The sequence below is a fragment of the Osmerus eperlanus genome, chromosome 11, assembly GCF_963692335.1.
Source record: "Osmerus eperlanus chromosome 11, fOsmEpe2.1, whole genome shotgun sequence".
Classification (NCBI taxonomy): domain Eukaryota; kingdom Metazoa; phylum Chordata; class Actinopteri; order Osmeriformes; family Osmeridae; genus Osmerus; species Osmerus eperlanus.
Window position 1 is genome coordinate 10328749 of NC_085028.1, and position 20712 is coordinate 10349460.

Consider the following 20712-nt stretch of genomic DNA (forward strand, 5'->3'; position numbering starts at 1 on the left):
TTCAATTTCTCTTACTCTCTCACACTCTCTGTCTCTCTCTCTCACACAGTCTCTCTTTTGCTCTCTTTACTTTGTATTGGTTCACCTCCAGCCAACTGCTACCCAGGAGAGAGCTGTTCTCATTAACCTTCTGCACCTGCACTCAACAGCGTTTAAAGGCACACACACAAAAAAAATCTCCCCGTGTCAAATCGATTCTTTCATGTGCTTATGTTGCTTACTGCTGAATTTAACCTATTGGGGTTTTTTCTGCCATTTTTTTCTCTTTCTCTCTCTTCCCACTTTCTCTCCCTCCCTGTCTCTTCTTTCCTCTATCCCTCTTTCTCTCTCTCTACCTCCCACCCACCCACTTCCCTGAAAAAAGAAAATTCAGAGAAGATTGCTTCCTGGGCTTGTGTCTCATTCACAAGAGGTGGCAGCATGATAAGAACGGGGTATTCACCGTGTTACTGGCCAAAAATGTATTGGTAGACACAATACCTTTAACAAACGCTCACTTTCATCGTGGGCTGCTGGCAATACGGCCCTCACAAATGGTATGAACTCTAACTGTGAAAAACAGAGAGGTTGCTCGCATCACTTCAGCTAAGCTGGGTGGAGTCACGGAGAGAAATGTGCAGCCCAAATTTTTCCACGGTTGAAATACAATGGTGGAAATCTTCTCCTTCTGTAACACTTACTATTTTCAGCTGTTGGGCTAAATGCTTTTGTTTGACCATGTTTGAAAGAGTGGCTCTTTTTTGTATTCGTTTCAAAAGTAAGAGAGTTGGATGAAGCTTTCTTTCACAGAGCAGAGAGCTAGCCTTGTTGTGGCAGGGGACGATGGCCCCCTAACCCTGTCACAAAGGCAGGAGACAGCCCTTTCACTGGACTCAATTGGATTTTGAAAGCTGGCTCATTGAAGAAAATGGTATCTCTACCTTACTGCCTGTGTGCGCACATGTGCGCACATGCGCATTCACACACACACGCACACAAACAAACAAACACACACACACACACAACACAGACCCTTCACTTCCCCTCTCTCCTCAGTGTGAGTAAGGGGCCCTTCCCCTGCTGTATCCTCTCATCCTGGACAACTTAATGAGACAACCTGATCCCCCCAGGACGGTGGAACAACACTGGACAGATCTACTGACAAGACAGAAACGACCACCCCCCCCCCCCCCGCACTCCCCCCTCCCACGCCTATTAATTACCTCGAGTTTCCTCTCCAGCAGATGTGTCAGAGACAGAAGAGGGGTAGAAGGTGGGGGGGGGGGGGGGTGCGGGGAGAGGACTTGAGAGGGGGAGAGGAAGGGAAAGGAGAAGAGGAGGTGAAGTGAGGAGGAGAGGCTGATCCATGGGAGGAGACGGAGGGCTTGGCGCTTCACCTTGCCCTCCGGGAGATCTATAGAGCGAGCCTGTTGCTGTCCGCTCCAGTAATTAGACGTGTTGCAGAAAGTGTATCAATACTTGGCATCTGCCTGGCCGAGAGAGAGAGAGAGAGAGAGAGAGAGAGACACCCGCATGTGTGAGGCCGCGGCGCCTGTCTGCATCCAGAGTCGATGGCTCCCTGTTTAAACAGCCGTGTTTCGTATCAAGGTTGTTGTGCTTCGACGAGACTTCCTCAGCCCGGGGGGCTCGCACGCAGCCCAGACAGCCACGCCGGCGTGTCACTCACAACAGGGGTGGGCTGAAAACGAGCGAAGGAACTCGACGAGCAGGTCCTATGAAAAAAAAAAGCTGAAACGAGTCCTCGCGCCTTCGTCCTCCATTGACAAACACAGCCCAAAGCGCCCGAGACGCTGGTGGTTGAAAGTGGACGAGGGTGGGTGGCGGGGGAGGGTGGTGGGCGAGGAGGAGGGGGAAAACATAAATACTAATTGAGTAAATAATGTATAGCATTTCTAATGAGAGGGAAAACACAGAGAGAGAGAAGCACCGAGCGTGGCCGTTACAGTCATCAAGCAATTTGCAATGCCGTTATTACTTCGATTGTAATTAAAAAGGAGTGAACGTGAGCCGGGGACTAGGCCGCTGGCCGCCACTGTAGGGCCTCGCTTCCAGCCCTGTCCTTCTTATCAATTAGTGTTACGATAACACAGCTCCCTTGTTGCCGGGGCCATTAGCATTTTGATTGAACATCAGAAAAAGGACAAAGTGCCGCGCGGCCGTGTACCAATGGCAGGGGTCGACCCTTTTCTCCGGTCTCTCCGCTCGGTGAACGTCCCGCAGGGGCCCCGGCTGCTCCCCCCCGTCCTCCGTCCCCAGCGCCTGGGTAGAGGCAGCGGACGAGGGAGATGAGCGGGAGGGAAAGAGCCGAGATGAGCCCCAAACAGACAGACAGACAGAGACAGAGACAGAGACAGAGAGAGAGAGAGAGAGAGAGAGAGAGAGAGAGAGAGAGAGAGAGAGAGAGAGAGAGAGAGAGAGAGAGAGAGAGAGAGAGAGAGAGAGAGAGCGAGAGCGAGAGCAAGGAGGGAGAAGAGGAGGATGAAGACATTAAAAGCGAAGTGTAGTGATAAGGCCAGGAGAGGTGCCATGGGGCGGAGAGAGGAGTGGAATAAGGAATGTGCGTGTGTGTATATGTGTTTTGCTCGCGTGTGGGAACAGACCTGTGGGGCACTGCAGTAAATAGAGAAAGAAAAGGATGGAGGTGGTGGGGGGAGCAGGGGCGGAGGGAGTGTGGGAGAGCAACGAATAAACAAACAATACCAGGAGCCCTGGGCTTTGCGGAGGCCTGGGGAACTGAGATGAAGAGAAACGTGAGGGGGAAAAGAGGAGAAAATCCAAGATGAGAGTTTGAAAGACAGAGAGAAGCCGCTCTCAGACGCCTAGTGGCTGTTGGGAACTGGACAGATGCAGGAAGGCTCTCTGTTCAACCATGGGAATGTGTCTCAGTCTACCGAGAAAAGGATCCAAACAAAAACTGAAATAATATTGTTTACTAAGTGCAGCAAACCTATCAACAGCTTTGTATAAAAGATATTGGCTTTTACCCGTAATGTTTTTTAGAAACAGGACCACCACGAGTGCACTGCCATGGTCTCAGGACGCCCTTTGCACCGCTGCAGTGGTTCATCATGATCGAAGGGCGCTTCAACTCGCTCCAAGAGAATAATGGCAAACGCCTCAACACATTGTTCGGGCTCTTGGTGCTCCTTGTTCTTGATCCCCCCCCCACCCACACACCCACACCCACACACCCACACAATTTCCGCAGTCGCCCATTTATATTCTTGTGTAAAATCAAAGCCCTACTACCCGCTCCTTCGCCTGAGTCTGAGGCTAGTTATGCAGGCATCGACAGTGAGAGAGAAGATCGCCCCGAGGCAGGTCTATTGTAGGTGAATGGGAGGGGTGCAACGAAAAATAGCAGGAAAAGAATAAGAAAGGGAAAGCAGCAGGAGGAGAAAGAGAGGAAGCAAGAGGCAGAGGAGGGAAGGGGGGAGGATGGAAAGGGAGATGGGAGGAGGTAGTGAGGAAAGAGTCTGGAGAAAGGGAGGAAGCAAAGAAAGAGCAAAAGTGAAAGAGGGGGAGAAGGAGGAGGAAAGTGGCAGTTTACAACAATGCACGCATGCATGCAGGACAAGCTCCCCAAAAGATGCGTAGCCAACATATTTCTCAAATATTTTCTGAAAATGAACCCCTTCTCCACAAAGCGGTGATAAAGGAAATTCTAAGAACAAGCCATCTGCTTTTCGAAGGAGAACATTCCAAAGAGACACAATGAAATGTGCAAGGCAATGAAGGGCACTGTTCTTGTAAATGGTTGCAGCACCCGAACTAAACTTGGCTAATGAGCTATTAGTCACTTCACAGAGTCCCATTCTGTCACGGAGTCGGGTTTCCAGTGTCCGCGGCCAGATAGCTCATCTCTCTCCACGAGCAGATGACACACACACATGCAAAGAGCAGAGACAGGACATATGACCTCTGTCTAATTAGGAGAAAGAGGGTGGTGTCTCAATGACTCACTGCTCTATCACTGCTCCTTGTTCCCGGATTCACAGCTCGGCCGCTTAAAATGCCCACATTCTGGAAGAGGTGGAAGACAGGAGAATGAAGGAGAAAAGGGGCTGAAAGAAAGAAGAGATGGTGTTTGGTGAGGTGCTGGCAAGCAGGTGGGTCATCTCTGCAGAGGGTGGTCTGGTTTGATACCGGTTAATAATGCATGTGTGCCAATCAGAGGCGCCCGTGAAGTCATTATTGGTGCTGTCGCCGTGGCAATGGGGTGACGTGCCCTCGGAAGCAGCTGGTTATTACCACTCTTCTATTATTTAGCTAAACCATTTCCATGACGTCTAGCGCCACCTCTCTCCGCAACACCTCACCAAGCCTCCCAATCTGTCACAGCTGTTCCCAGAGGCCTCCGGAGCTACCCTGAGAGAAGAGGTGGGGTGTTGGAAAGATGGGTGGGGTGAGGGGGTGGGGGGGTGGCGGGGGGGTCAATCAGCTGGGGGTCCCAAAGTGAAGCTGCCAATCAACTGCGGAGGCTAGACATCTACCGAGCCATCCAATCACCGGAGGGGAAGAGCACCCCCCCCCCCCCCCCCACTCCCTCACACACACCTCTTCAGCCAATCACAGACGGGGAAGGTCAGCTGCGTCAATCAGTGGCCATGGGGCATCCACGGGGGACATGATGGGCTCCATTGTAAGCCCTTCTTGAAATAAATAACCCTGGTACGGCACCACAAGGCTCACCCTGAAACCAGGTATCAAGCTGGCTGGCATTACAGGCCTGGAGACCGGCTCTGGAGACTTGACACCAGCCGGCATCGGGCGAAAGAGAAAAGCACTTTCAGCTTGCTTTTTTCCTGTCTTCCTTTTCCCCTCTTTGTTAACAGCTTCAGTTCACCCGTCGAGTAGAAAACCGCAGCCTCGCCGTGGAAACGAGAGATTACCGAGGCAAACTCGATTTGACTGAGCCTTCCGACGCTTCATCAACTAAGCTCTTTGTTTTTACAATCCTCGTCTTGCGGGGCACATCGCAAACACTTGTTTCGGAGATCTCCGGGCTTTTGGCTCAGTAGCTCGCCTAATGATAATTATGGCGTTGTATATTTATCAAGCTCAGTGTGGCTGTCGCCCCGAGGCCTGCCTGGCACTAGTTGAGAAGGGAGGGGGGTAAAAGTGTCTCCACTGATTCAATTGTGCATTTCCAAGTCGAATGTTTGCCCTTTTCTATGAGAAAAGAGGGGAATAAAATAAGGAGGATGCCTGCATTTTAATAGCGTAAGACAGCAGTGTGTGTGTGTGTGTGTGTGTGTGTGTGTGTGTGTATGCTTGTGTGTCATGTGCATAAGTTCTGCACTAAGGAGCAGCCACAAGACTAGTTTTTACTACATCTGCTCCTGTAGGTACTTTACGATGGCAGAGAACACAGAGAGCCTACTCCTGGAAATTAACACACGTGCATAATTAGCATTAGGTTTACCATTTTAAATATGTTTGACAGATGCATAGTGCTGTGCTTGTAGGAATAATGATGTAATATTAATGAAAACATGAATATTCAAGAGAGTGCTTAGTCGCTCATATGAACACTTAATCATATCGAGGTCTGGATTTGCTTTAATGTCATGTTTTATGTATTTCTACTTCCAACACAGAAAGTCAAAACGACAGTTTTCTGCATGCATGGTCCTCCATATTTTTGGCAAGTGTCTACATTTATCAAGCTCGAAAAAAAACGAAACTGAAACACCGTAGTGGCGTAGAGAAGCAGGTGTCAGCAGACATGCCTGGGCAGATGTTGCGCAGGGCAAAAGCACTTCCTCACATGCGAGGAACTGTGCTGCCCCCACACCCTTATGTCCCCCCACCACTGTCCAGACACAGAATACGTAATAGGGCCTGACACAATCTATCGGAGCGGAGATGGAGGGAGGGGAGAAGGAGAAGGAGAGAGAGCGAAAGCATTCACAATGCAAATGCGCAATAATGTACGAGAGTCCTGCTTGTGGTTCTGAGCCGGTACGGTCGGTCACCTGCGGTGCCTCACCTCGGGTGGAAAGCCGCCCCTGGAAGGAGGGACAGTGAGAGGGAGGAGGAGCTTTTTGCAGATAGAGTACTTCCTGAAGCCCCCCACCACATGCAGTACAAACCTCTCCAGAGCAACTCCAAGCAACTGAGTGGTCTGTGGTTTGGGCTAGGTTGTTTCTCTGTAATGCACACACACACTTCCTTGGACTTAAAAGTAAAAAGGATGCAAACAGACTGAACACACTAAAGGATGAGACAACAACAACAACAAAAAGTGTACTTGAAAAAAGCATCAAAAGAACATTCAGCTTTCCCACAGCAGGGAAATCCTGCTTTCACAAAATACGCTCTTTAAGCTCTCAATGGAATGCCAAAGTCTGAGTCTAAACACTGGAATATGATTCACCCTCATCTTTCTATTCTCGGTCCCACACTACAAATTACACTCCAGAAATACTTCCTGACTGGCTGACACATTGTGAGTCCCATGTTTGTCTGGCCCCATCAACTGGAGGACTGACCACCACGCTTGTCACAAGGTCAAGCCCTGATCTTGACCTTTTGACCTTTCTTGATGAGCTGATAAGGATAAGACAGGATAGGCAAATGTGACCCTGTGTCCAAACACTGATTCTGATCTTTCTCAAGGTGTTTTTGGAGAGTGGAATATTAGCTTGTACTAGCTCTGTGATTGTAAACGGGTTCCAGTCCTCTCACTACATACCCTTGACTTGACTCCTCAAGGAATGAAACAGCCCTTAATGTCCCGGCTTTAAAGGAATTCAAAAAGTAGCTTGAAATCAAAGCGTCTGAACCCAGCCAAGCTGAATCAGACTGAGGCACATCACTTTGCACTTCTACGACGCGTAGGGCACGAGCGACTGTGGGAGAGGAAGAGAGCCAGCCCTCTGAGTGTCCTTGTCCCTTGGGACAGTTTGAGGACGAGTTGAGCGCGTGGAGGAGGAGGCATGGCCGGTGGCCTTGGGTGGAGACGGGTATTGCTTTCACTGAAGGCTGAGTCACAGGAAGTCAGGCTGCAGAGGCCTGAAGGGCGATGCCTGACAAGTAGACAAGGGACAGTCACACAAACACACATCGACGCACATACACTCAAAGCAGCACCAGATTGCAAATACACACACACTCACTCACACACACGCGGTCTACCCTCTACCCAGCAATCGTCAGCTGCGCCTCCGTCATTTAAAGTGACTGAACACATTACTGTCATCGTCACCATGATTAGACCTCCAATTAAGCTGGGAGGAGGGACACGCATACGATTAGCCATGATATTCCAACGACACTTTGTGCCAAATGTTAATATCAGGGTGGGTGAGAGGGAGAGGGAGAGAGAGAGAGGGAGGGGGGGAGAGAGAAAGAGAGAGAGAGAGGGAACAGAAATAAAAAATAGACACCAAAAGAGGCTATTAAAACTCAATACCAACTGGAGGGGAGCTTAACCCCTTGAAATTGTGCCAGGAAAGGTGAGGAATGTAATTTAATTTGCCACAGGATTTTTTTGGTCAATTTAGTGCGGACTGAATGTACATGTGTGTAGGGGGGGGGGGGGGGGGGTCATTGCGTCTGGATGGGAAAGGGTGAAGCCAAGAGAGCTCAGAATGTGGACAAACTGAGCTAACCTTTCAGCAGGCCCTAATGCTCCAATAACGGATGGCGTGGTGAAGCTATGTTTGTTTGCATGTTGGCTTCTGTATTATTGCTGAAGCGGCCATACTAGACTCAGCAAGGAGGGGAGATGGGCCTGGGAGACAGAGTGTGTGTGTTGGGGTCTGAAAAAAGGATATCAAAATCCCGTCCTAAAGCAAGCCAGAGAACCAACCCTGAGGCTTCAATCACTGTCAAAAGATATCAGTCCAAGTGTAAAACAGACTGATGTCAAACCCAAAACACTCTGCAGTGGGAGCCCTGAGATTGGGACCTTCGATCAACGCATTGATTTACATCCGGAATGTTCTCAATACAGCAACTTTGTCTTGGGACGAATAACCAACATTTACCCAAAAACGACAGCGTGCCCAGACACGCTGACACAGTCCGTCTGTCCCGCTGGGTTTGTTTCCCAACAGTACATCCGCCTCGCCAGTCATTTCAGCCAGACAAGCCTGCTGGTAAACAAGAGGCGTTGTGAAGCCCAGTGACGAGGCCTGAGGAGCTTGTGTGCACAGTGGTCGTGCAGCTTGTACAGAGGATGGAAAAGCAGGGTTACAGCTGCTCACTCAGCAGCTGTACGGAGGTTAAAGCAGGGAAAGGCTGGGCGGGGGGGTGGTGGTGGTTTGGGGGATGGGGGGCGTCCAGTGCCCCCTGGGGCATGCTGCAATCACCCCCCCACCGACAAGAGCCCTTTCGGAAGCAGAAGCCGCTTTGAACAATCCTCAATCAGCTCCTCCCCGAGTCGACGCATTTCCCTCCAACGATGCGTGGTGGTGGGGGATTTCCATAATCAGGACAAGCAAACAACTCCTGTGTTTTAGTGAGGGACAGGACGGTTGGCCATCATCTTTTTAAGATGCCACTTTTCTGTAATCACAACAGGTCCTTGGTGTGGTTAGGTTTTGGGGGTGTTTGTGTATGTTCTCGGTTCACAGGCCATAGGCTGGACACCTTGAACCTTTGTGCATTTTCATAACATAAATGAAATGCACACAGAAACACAAAGACTCACAAAGACCATAAAGCCAAAGGTAGACGACCTGTAGTACTTGTCTTATACACACACACACACACTCACAGTGTGGCTGTGGATGGTCCACAGACCAGATATTGCAGTACACACACTTCAACAAACTACAAAAGAGCCTCCAAAGCTCCACAATACATGTACGTCTACACTTCTGCAACAAGCACCTGGAAGATACCAGAACCAACACAGAACCTCCGCTGGGTCTGTCCTTTGATTCGCCATCAAGAGGAATAGCATAGAACGAGTGCGAGCGGCAGGCCCACCCAGATTCCCGCTCTGTTTGATTTCCATTGATCAAATGCGTCAGTGATTGCACCTTGTCATTGATCATGACTGTTAGCGGCCAGCGCGTTGTGACAGTGCCGCTGAAAAGGAAGCACGCTGACAACATCCTCAGAGGATACAAGAGCTCTGTGATTTGAACGAACAGATGCTGCCGAGGCGCGTGCGAGAGAATAGAAAAGTGCCCAGATTGTAAATAAAGGAGAGTATCGCGGAGCGCTACGTCTCTCGACTCGAGCGTGACTCTTACGGGAGAATACCAACAAAAACAAGATAGTATATTTGGGCAACAAAACAAATAGCCTTCACTTGTCACACATGTCTGAAGTGCATAAAAGACAACTGCGTGGATCCGAAACGCTGCAGAATTTCTGTCAAACACGGCTGTTGCGTTGGTGTTTTTGTCGGAAGCTGTTGGCACTTGTTTGGGTCGACTATGAAACGCACGTGTCTCATCTCAGACAAGTATTTCAAAGGGTTTCATCATTAAATGTTGTTGAAATATTAAAATGGAGGTTCAGAAAAAAAGATGATATGCAGACTTCCCAACCTGCACGTAACACCCCCCCCCCACCCCCCCCCCACCCCCCGACGCAATCAGAACGCGCGATATGCACCTATCTCTACCAGAAATTACCATTAGACAGTCTCTCGCTTGCTCGAAATACAAAATGCCCGATTTTCGTGAGATTGTAGAGCATTTGCGGGCGTCAGGGAGCCGCTATTGAAATGCGGGAGACTCCCGGACCTTCCGAGAGACTTGGGATGTCTGGATATGGCACTGCAAGTTGTAAATGCACCAGACACACTGGCACGACAGACTGTCGTTTGTGCAATTCTAGCCTATATATTGGCCATGTATAGAGTTGTTTACAAAAACAAACGTCTAGTAAAAGCACTGCCTTTTCTTACATTAATCACATTCTTTCCATGTATGACCAGACATGTATCAAGCCGTGTGAACATCCCTTAAGTTGAAGAGGTTTCACTTGTAATTCAGTTGAGTGGCATTTAATGATTCAGAGAAGTGAACTAGTGTGTGTCTGTATGTTGGGGGGTGGATTGGTACAGGATATTTTAAGGGATGTATCAATAACTTGTAAATAAGACCTGAACACCACCAAAGACCCAAACTCCAAATGACCGGTAGCACAATCGAGAGAATGGTGACCTTAGTGAAGATCAAACATAGCATTCTCACTTGATATGGAAATGGTGGGACAAAAGGAGTGTGTATGTGTGTGTGTATGCAAAACTGAGCAGGCTGTGAAAGCTGAATCAATAGAGCTCACCAAGTTTTATGAACCAAGCAGTGGTGCCATACAGCGAGGGGGACAAGATATCTGTGTGTGTGGGGGTGAGCAGAGGGAGAGTTCCTCAGAGGAGAGGGAGAGTAGACTATCAAGGTTCTATCAACTACACAACCCGGAGAGCTTCATTTCCAGCCGCCAGCACCCTTGTGTCAGGAGGGAGGGGATGAGCGGCTCAGGTGGCTTTGTCAGGCTTCTTTCAACAGTCATTTCATCAGTCACCTCTGAGTGCAGGCTGAAGGACACAGTTCAATATCCAGCATGAGAGGAGAGCAGCGCTCGCACAATATTTGTGAGTCACAAATATTGGAAAGAGAGAAAAAATGCGAAAGAGAGGGCGATCAAGAGAGCAAGAGCGGATGGAGGTACAGAGACAATGATGACTCACTGCTTTGACCGTCTCTGACTAAATATAAGTGTTGAGCAGAATTAGGGGGTGCACAATTCACTAGTCCATTGATTCCCAGATTTTGCATCTTTAACCATTATGTCAGCGGTCAGCAACAGGCAGCCCGCGGGGCTAAACTGGCCCGCCAGCATTTATATCTGGTCCATCAGATTATTTTGATAATCAGATATTTTTTGCCATTTTGACAACAAAATAAAAGCGTGAAAAGGTTTGGTTTTATCATCAATGTTTTGGAATTGAGTGTTAAATTGAGAGTTTTTATCCGAAAGAGGTTCTGACTGAATTTGGAGCGGAAAGGCCACTTTGCAGGTGCCATGGTGCCACTCTGGCCTGGAGAGTAAAAGGACCTCATGAAAATCCTGAATCATTTCATTATTAAAAGATGCATTTCTGTAAATATGGTTTGAACAGCTTTTAATGCCATGTTTGGTATGATTTTGTTTCTTCTTTATAGGGCCATTCAAGGTTACAGGCGATATGCACATTTCAAAGTTGGAGTCAGATATTATTCACAAGTTTATTCTCTGCCATCATATCAAACAGTCCTTCATTCAGGAACAAGCAAAGCAGAATGTCATCGACCTTTCAGGAGCAAAACATGAAAAGTGACGGTGCTGCTGTTTCCACCGGTATACACCCACACAAATTCCCTCCCCATTTAAAGCCATCCTCAAATGCAGCTTTTTTAGGGCCCTTTGCCATAGTAGTATACAATACATGTTTCAGGCGCCAGTCAATTTGCCAAGTGGACCTGCACAATTACTGGCAGCCTGTTCCAAAACCTGGGACCTGGAGGACACTGTTAAACAACTAGAGAATGAAAGTGGGAGGGGATGAAAAAAGGAAGCAGTGTGAACAGAGCTCAACAAAGGGACAATCATAACATGTTCAAATTGACAAACGGACAGTGAAATGGGTCTGCTGTGTGTGTGTGTGTGTGTGTGTGTGTCTGAGGGGCAGTGGGGGGGGGGGGGGGGGGGGTGTACAATTACGAAACGTCAATGTCCGTCAACCTCCGAGGGACACGCGCAAGGACTGGTGTTTTGAGTTTTTTTCGTCTCTGGTTATTTGTTCTGGTCATTCAGACTGAACATTTCCCAGTCCATCTGCTGTCCTCTCCCTAATGACCACGGTGGTTGTGTAGTTGACCCCTGGCACCCCGTGCAACAATCACATGGGCCAGGGACAATAATGGTCACTTTCCCACTCTGTCCCATCCAATACCAGCAGCAGGTAAAACACTTTTAACCCAAGCCTGACCCTTTTGCGCCTTGCCTCCTCTTCCTCTCTGTCTCGCTCTCTCTCTCAATCTCTTTTTTCTCTTCCTTTCAATCTTGGTTCCACTCTCCATCTCTTCATGTTCCCTGAATCTCGAGGGAGAGCTGTATTCGTAGAAAACATCCCCACAAGCTCAGTGTTACCGTCGCTATGGACACCAGGGTGCCCTGAGGCTGTTTTCTGGCCCAGCTCCTTTGGTCATTAAAACCAGAACTACAACCCAACAGGGAGCTTCTGAATCCCAAGTGGGTCAGAGAACCATGGGAAATGGAGTTTTGCAAGGTAATACCCGTATATGCATAATGCATGTGAGGGATGGACAAGCCAAAGCGTTTTATAGCTGTACACTAGTCAGAATTACTTTAAGAAAGTAAACTTGAGTTACATTGGAGTTTTGTTTTTACTTACAAGATAAATAGAAAGTGTGGACATGTGGTACGTGTAATGCAGGATGTTCTGGCTAGCCTCAGTGCTATCTGGTTAACATGGGTTGGGGGTCTGTCCATAAACAAGGAGAGTGAACACCTGACTCCCATGCACACACAAACACACACGCATATTGAGCACACACACTCCATCCCCCTCCCTCTTTCTCTGGCCCTCACACACGAATACACACAAACAACACACACACACACCACATTTCAGAGCAGGAATCGCAGTGTCCTTGACCACCTGATGCTCCACCACCACCACCATTGATAAAGGTGAAGTGTGTTTAGAGCCGAGAGCTCTTTTGTGCAGATGCCCCCCCAAACATGGCTGCTGCTCAGACTGCCAGCGCTCTCTGTCAGCGGCGAGCCGGCTCTCTGTCTTTGCAAAGTCCTCTGCTTAGAAGCTTCAATTGTAAAGCCCGATAAGGCCCTGCAGATAAGGGCGGGAGATAAGCGGCGAGCGGGTGGTCGCTGTGGCGGTCCCTTATCTGCTGTTTTAGAACCGCACAGGCCCCTTCGGATTTTTTTTTTAACCCCTTCCTCTCCACCCCTGCAGTCCCCTCTGAAAGGGCTGGATAGATCCCTATCGTCGTGCTGAAGGCTGGGCAGGCTATGGGATGGGAGGGTGAGGCGTGTGCGCGCGTGTCGAGGCGGGCAGTGGGGGGGGTGGCTTAATCAAATTGACATGAGGGTTGGGGGCTACATGATCAGTGGGTTCGCCAGTGGGCGATGGACTGGAAAAGCCTTGACAGACGTGTGTATGTGTGTGCTTGTGAGGGTGTGTGTGTGTGTGTGTGTGTGTGGTGGTGGTGGGGGGGATTCTATTTGTGGCTGATGATCCTCCGGGGCAGTAGGCATGTTGGGTGAGAGAGGCCCGGGCGTGTATAGGCGGCGTGTAGAACGGGGCTGATAACAAGAGAGGCTCAGTATGGATCGGTAGCCACACTGAAGCCTATCTGTATCGGACAGCGCTGGAATTGACCTTGAGGGAAAGTATAGGAAGAGAAAATCCTGTCTTTGTTGTGTGTGTGTGTGTGTGTGACTGTGTGTGTGTGTGTGGCTGTGTGTGTGTGGAGGGCAGAGGGCTATATGCTTATTGAACTGAGGGATGTTGCTATGGGGGTATTGCGATCAAATGCTACACAGACATACACACAATGCTGTTATTGACCCTTGTCATGCGACACACTCACTTGAATGCCACATTGATAAAAAAAGAACGAAATAGCAATCATGAGAAATCCAGGTGCTGCATTCACAAACAGACACCCCATCCCCCACACACGCCCACAAACACACGTGTCAAGTCAGATTGGGGACTTACCTCTGTGTCTGTTAGTAGTCTTGTCAAACATAAGCATGGCATCCTCTACCTGCAAGACAAGAGGAAGGAGAATACGTTAGAATGTAAGCTGGGACCCAATGTTATCATGCCAGTGCGTTCACACTACACGGTCACTGAATACCCAGTGTATACCCAGAGGGATGGAATGAGAGAGATCCTGATTAACAGTTCACAATTTTGCAACAATTTTCATACAGAAACTGAGAGCAAAGGGAGCAACAGGGCGTCAGGGAGTGAGAGAGAGTAACACCAAGTCATAAAGAGAGAGATACAACAAGCCGGAGAGAGAGAGAGAGAGAGAGAGAGAGAGAGAGAGAGAGAGAGAGAGAGAGAGAGAGAGAGAGAGAGAGAGAGAGAGAGAGAGAGAGAGAGCATGAAGGTGGCGTGTGCCATATGTCCCTGACAGTGCCTGGGTGAGTGACGGTTAGGGGCCGCCGAGTCACAAGGTTACAAACACGCTGAGAGAAGCCAGCCAGGGTGTGTGTGTGTGTGTGTGTGTGTGTGTGTGTGTGTGTGTGTGTGTGGAGGGGGGTACAAGGACAAATCATGTCAGAGAGTGAGTGCCCAGATGCCCAAGGAAGGGATTCAGGATTGTGGAGACATGACAAGGTGCTCAGGCCTTTAGTCACACACTGACTTTTGTCTTGCACATACATTTACACACACAGTCTCTCTCCATCTCCCTCACACACACGCACAAACACACACATCAACGACACTTTGCAATCCTTAGCAACACACAGTCAACAGTGCGCCATTTCTGAATCAAAACACCCCGTGCACAACGCACACACAGGTCCTGGTAAAAAACACAGCCTGTGCTTAACCTGAGAGATAAAAACAGGACACTTCAAAGCTACTCTCACCTTGCCTCTGACAAAAAGAAAGCATCCATCCCTTTCACCAGGAGAAAAAGCGCTGTTGCCTCGAGCCATAATTATATTCATCAGGCTCAATCACACACAATGAGCCTCCATTTGACAGTGTCCCCTTGATGGAGACAGACGCTAACTGCCTCTGCTCTCAACACACAAACACACACACAGGTATGCACTAATACACACATAGGCATGCATGAGGACATACACAGTTGTGAACCCATACAGCTGCATGCACAAAAATACACACTGATAAATACACAAACTGATTAAAAACACACTGATTTATATTCACGTTTCATTGTAAGAGTGGAGCAGGCAAGGCCGGGGTGGGGGGGTGGGGGGGGGCACAGCAGGGGAGGGGCACCACAGGGGGGAGGGGGGGCAGGCAGGCCAGACCTTTTAAATGTCGCTGACTCATGTGCGTGGTGGGTGCGTACACGTATGTGTGTGTGTGTTTGTCAGAGACCTCCAGGGCAGGGCTCCCCCAGTTACCGTCGCTAGGTAACGTGGGTTAAGCTGGCCGTGCGCGTCTCCAAAGCTGACAGTGACAGGCAGAGGAGCCACAGTGCTGTCCTGTTTGTGTGTGTGTGTGTGTGTCTGCGTAGGACTGTATGTCTGCGCATGGTGGGATTACCTATAAGCCTGAGTATGTGTTTGTGTGTGTCTGTCAATCTGGTTATGTGTCTGTGTATATATGTATGTACGTGTGTGTGTGTGTGTGTGTGTGTGTGTGTGTGTGTGTGTGTGTGTGTGTGTGTGTGTGTGTGTGTGCGTGTGTGTATGTATGTGTGTGTGTATGTTCGTGTGTGTGCTTGTCAGTGTTAGCGAGTGCCGCTTTCCGTGTCTGTGTGATTGACTCTGTCTGTGTGTCTCTCTATTCGCCTATACACAGACATATGTGTGTGTGTGTGTCTTCATGTGTGTGTGCGCGAGTGTGTCAGACAGCACTAGCCGAGCCACGCTGGCGTGTCCTCTCAGCACAGCAGTGGAGCTGTCCCAGTAGATGATGGGAGCAGACAGCACCAGAGGCCGGCTCATATGTAACTGTCTGGCTGGATAAAGGCCACAGTGACCCATCAACATGCACGCACGCACACACACACACACACACACACATACACACATGCACAAACACAGATTTTTACTCTGTGCTATTTCTCTCTCTCGCTCTCTCTCTTTCCCTCTCTCTCTTTCCCTCTCTCTCTCTCGGCTGTGTTCAGTCACCCTGACAGTGAGACCTGACAGCACTGCAGCTGATGTACTGTTCCAGAAGTGTACTGACCAATAATTGAGTTAATGTTCCTGATTAAACAGTGTTCTTGGTTCCACATGCCACAAGGCATGCCATTAGCCTCTAGATTAGACGAGATATAAGGCAAAAGTGGATTTCCTTTCATGAGTGGCGCATACACCTTTTGGGTACACAAACCTTTCAATTCGGTGTGTTTTCCTACATCAATTCCATCTGAACTAAGCCAGAGTGACTTTTATCTTGTTGGACCGTAACACTGTAGCCAGAGGGGTAACAAAAGTCTGAGCCTGTGTTTGAATGTGTGTGTGTTTGTGTGTGTATGCAGTTGTGTGTCAGCGAGCACCTTAGTGCATCTGAATGAAGCTGTTTGAAAGTGGGATGTGTGTGTGTGAGACCTGACACTATTCCCAAAGCTAGCACCAGGGTCGTGTTCAATGCGACTGCGTCCATATCATCAGACATTAGCACCAGGGGGAGTGGCTGGCATCTCCAGGCGAATTCTGATGTGCCCAGGAATGTATGAGCTAGCTAGCTCCCCATGCTTACCGTGCCCTGTGACACTGCAATCACAACACTCCGGCACGTCTTTGGACAACCTGCACTAAACTCTCTCCCATGTCCACCCGAGGTTGTCTGGCCACTCTGACATTAAACGCCATTACCGCTAATTGGCCGAACCGCCGGCGCTTTTACTGTCCCGCTGGCCGAGCGCTGTGGCAGCTTCACGCGGCCATGAGCCGAGCATAATGACTAATACTGTAATAATGTCTGCTTCACAAGCACCACACAGACAGGCAGAGGGGCAGGGACTGCAGCAAAACTACTTTAAAATCTATTTTTATTATTATTTATTTGCGAGAGACTGGGCTGTACTCTGAGAATATAAAGGCAGGAGGGGTTGGGAGGAGAGGGAGACGAGGGAGTGGGAGAGAAAGGGGGGGGGGCTGTTGGATTTACACTTTTTGACTGTAAGATATTATGTTGTCACCCTACCCTCCTGGGATGAAAGCACTCAAAGTTACAGTGGGTGAAAAGTCACACACACACACCTTATCAAACAGATCACTGTTTAGAGACATTCAATGTGTACATTGACAGTTACAACATCCAAATTCGGGCTGAAACAATAACAAAAAAGATCTTCGTAGATCAGACGCAAACTCGACTCCATCTCCCTGTCCTCATTCAACCAAGGTCTGAATATCAGAGTCTGTGGGACCCTGGGTGGCTTTGAAGATGGAGCATAAATGTGAAGTACTTGGCAGGCCCAGGCAGTCTTTCAATTAAAGCTGGCCTGTGTTTGTTGCTGACACATCTCCCTGCCAATCTCTCTGTCCAGTGGTCCAGGGACGGTCGCTGACAGCATGGTTTACAGCAACAAAAATAGAATTGGAAATCGGCATTTGCATTGCTGAAATTATTTTCATGAGGAAATTTGTATTGTATTTATATATATATATATATATATATATATATATAAATAAATCAGATTAGTAAAGGTCAGGAGCTAAGGAATCCATTTATGTATTGATACGCAGCCCTGGTGTCCAAAAACTACTGCAAAAGCAACAGGTGCAATGGTTCAACAAGGCAATGGCAGAGGAGTGTGGAAGGAGGTCTCTACAAGAGAAGGAGACGGCTGTGGACATTCATAACAGGCTGGTGGATCGATCACTCATTAATGGCAGGGAGCATGCAAGTACATCTTGGGGACGTGAGGCGCACGCCACTGCCAGCTGAGCAAACATGCTAGGAAGCTAGCAGACGCTTTTAGATATGCAGACATGCATGCTTATAAACACACACACACGTCCACAGACAAACACACACGCACACACCCCCAAGGGCACACACATTTAAGTTTACACACACACACACAAACACACACACAAGCACAGCACTGACAGCGTGAAGGGAGATGGATAGTCTAAGGCTGTGCTCGTTTAACAGCCGTCGCTGGTTAGGAAGAGGAACTCATTTGCATAACAGAATTGGAAATGACTGCCAGAGTCCGAGAGAGCGACTCCTCGCCTTCGTTTCCCTTGGAAACACCCAGGAGCCAACCTTGAATGTCTCCCTTTCCTCGTCTTCTCTTGTCTTATTCCCGTCAATCTCCCCCTCCCTTTATATGTGTCTCTCTCTTTTCTTTTGAGTAACCAACTGTCTTCTGTAAGAGCAGAGCTAAACTCATCCCATCTCAAGGACAGAGACTAGGGTCAAACGAGGGATTGGGAATGTGCTAATGCCTGCAATTTGGTCATTTTTTGTAAGGGGGCACTCTAATCTGTCATATGACTGGTTGAGGAGAGAGAGAGGAGTAAAATCGAGAGGAAGAGTAAAAGAGAGGGGGAGACAGGAAAGGATAAAGAAGAAGGAGATAGAAGGAGAAGAGGAGGAAAGAAAGAAAGGATGAAAGAAGGAAAGGAGGAGAGAGACCTCTTGCTGGAAGCCTTTTCAGATTTTTTTTTTTTTAAATCACGCTCCATTCACTTTTATCACTGGTGATTAAACATGGAGCTCTGGGCCGCACGTCCCTCTGTGGAAAACAATGCAATTAATGTCTGCTGCATCAAAACAACACAATAAAAAAGCGGGAGATGAATCTCTTCGGAGGGTTCAGGGACTGAGTGAGGGGAGTCGTGTCACTGTAAGGCAGACCGTGGCTTCCACCAAGAGCACCAACCATACACAATGTAATGTGTGTGTGTAAATCACAGGAAAAGGATTACCGTACAAGGGGGATTTCATGGTGAGAATTGTCTAAGTTTGGGCAACAAGGATTCCCGTGACAGGAGAACCAAGGGCACTGGAGTCAAGGACATGCTTGGTGTCTTCCAACAAATAAATCTGTGAGGCAAGTTAGCATGCGTGTTCGCAAGTCAGAGGAGCCAAGAAATGGTGAAAGCAAAACAGACAAATAAAGCCAGGACACCCATTTGCAAGGGATCTTTTAAGGCCTTGAGATGATCATTTCCAGTCTATGTACAGGTTACATCGAATACTCATGCTAGTGAAGACTCTACTCTGTACAGACATCAATAGGGTTTTGATGATATATTCTGCTGAGTGATATTGAAACCAAGACAGTCTATGTTCAAAACTATGTATGAAAACAAATCAGCACACGGAAGGCAACCCATTGCTAACCTCCAGCCAGAGGGGTTTGGGCCATCCTTAGGCCTACGGCAAAATGGGGATTACGGCATATTATCGACTCTTCATCGCTTAGGCCTGGCACTTGCACACAGGAGGGGATGTAAATGTATGCAAAGCTGCACACTTCACAGACAGACTAAAGATGAGAAACGGATGAGATTAGGTGTGCGAGATGGCTTCAGCAGTCAGCCACCAAGTAAGCTCATTATGCACTAAGCAGGTTTAATTATCAGAGGTTTTTTTCTGTTCTTATTTGAATGCTATAAACAAGTGTGTGTGTGTGTGTGTGTGTGGGGAGGGGGCATGTTTATTATTATTATATACCAAGAATAGAACACTAAAGAAATGTTTTACTTAGAGGACATTTCTTGTTCTTCACAAGTTCAAGTGTTTTTTCTAGGGGGTTTTAGGGAGGTTAGGGTGAGAATTACATCAAGGGTTGGAGTTAGAAGTTTGGGGTACTTTTAGGGTTAGAGTTACGAGCTAGGGTTATGTCTACATCTACAGCTCAACATGGGAAGGACAATAGGGATGGTGGTAGAGTTCAGGAGGAAGAAGGCACTACTGACGCCACTGTCAATCCAGGGAGTGGATGCTGAGGTGGTCCAGTTCTATAAGTATCCGAGAGTGCTCCTCGACAACAGACTGGAATGGGCCGGTAACACCCAGAATGTGTACAAGGGCCAGAGCCGACTGCTTCCTGAGAAGGCTCAGGTCTTTTGACGTTTCCAGGCCCATGCCCTGGTCTACCAGTTGGTTGAGGCTGCTTATATTCTATGCGCTTGTCTGCTGGGGCAGCAGCATTAGAGGGGCATATAGACTGGACAAATTGATCAGGAGGGCAGGCTCTGTTTTAGGGGACAGTCCTAACTTTGTTAACCCGTGTGTTATCTTCGGGTCATTTTGACCCATCAGTAATTGTGACCCACCGTCGTATTGCGACAACTTTACTGCATACAAAAACAAAGTGAAGCATTTTCTTTTAACCGTTGGGCTGTCTCAGACCCCCCACATTGCAAAGGTTAAAAGCAAAAAATATTTTTATTTGTTTTTGTATTGGGTAAAATTGGGTAAACACAACGATGGTTCGTTATGAACCTTTGGGTCATGTGACCCGAAGGCAGCACAAGGGTTAAAGAGGAGGCAAAAAAGAGAACTACTTGTACCGCCACAAGCAACACAACATTCTGGGTTAGGGTGAAAACAGCTATACTACACGTTGAAAAAAAACCCCACCTCAAAAGTCACCTCATCCCTTGTTTCCCGCCCTTTCCCTCGTCTCTTCTTTTGAGAAGTCCACACCTCCCGAGGTCGAGCCCCACCCTCCCATACACCAAACCAACTGAGCCAGCGAACGTCTCACTTCTCATGGGTCGTCTGGCAGAGGGAGCCAGAACCCAATCTGGAAACATGAACCCGCTGGCCGCTACTTATCCCCGTGGGGGTTCGAGGAGAAGCCTAGGGTCTTTTCACATGTTTGTTAGAGGGTTGGAACCTTGCAGACCACCCAGTAACAAGCTCTCAAGTCTCCTCCGGACGAATGGGGATGGGTATCAGGTGTGTGATTCTGCGGTTATGGGAGCACAAAGAGAAGAAGGATTTTGCTTGTGGAACGAGGGAGACACCGTCTGCTGATAAGTCCTTTTCACTGGGCTTTTCCTTTTTCCTTTTCCTTTTCCTTTTCATTG

General features: G+C 48.4%; 1 protein-coding gene across 1 annotated transcript in view; it reads right to left on the reverse strand.

Moving 5' to 3' along the window:
- The window catches only part of msi2b (musashi RNA-binding protein 2b), a 187931-nt gene that overhangs the window by 81758 nt on the left and 85461 nt on the right, over positions 1 to 20712 (reverse strand). Inside the window, exon 7 of the mRNA XM_062473699.1 lies at positions 13715 to 13763. Within this exon, the coding sequence (XP_062329683.1) occupies positions 13715 to 13763 (49 nt within the window). The remainder of the gene's footprint in view (positions 1 to 13714; positions 13764 to 20712) is intronic.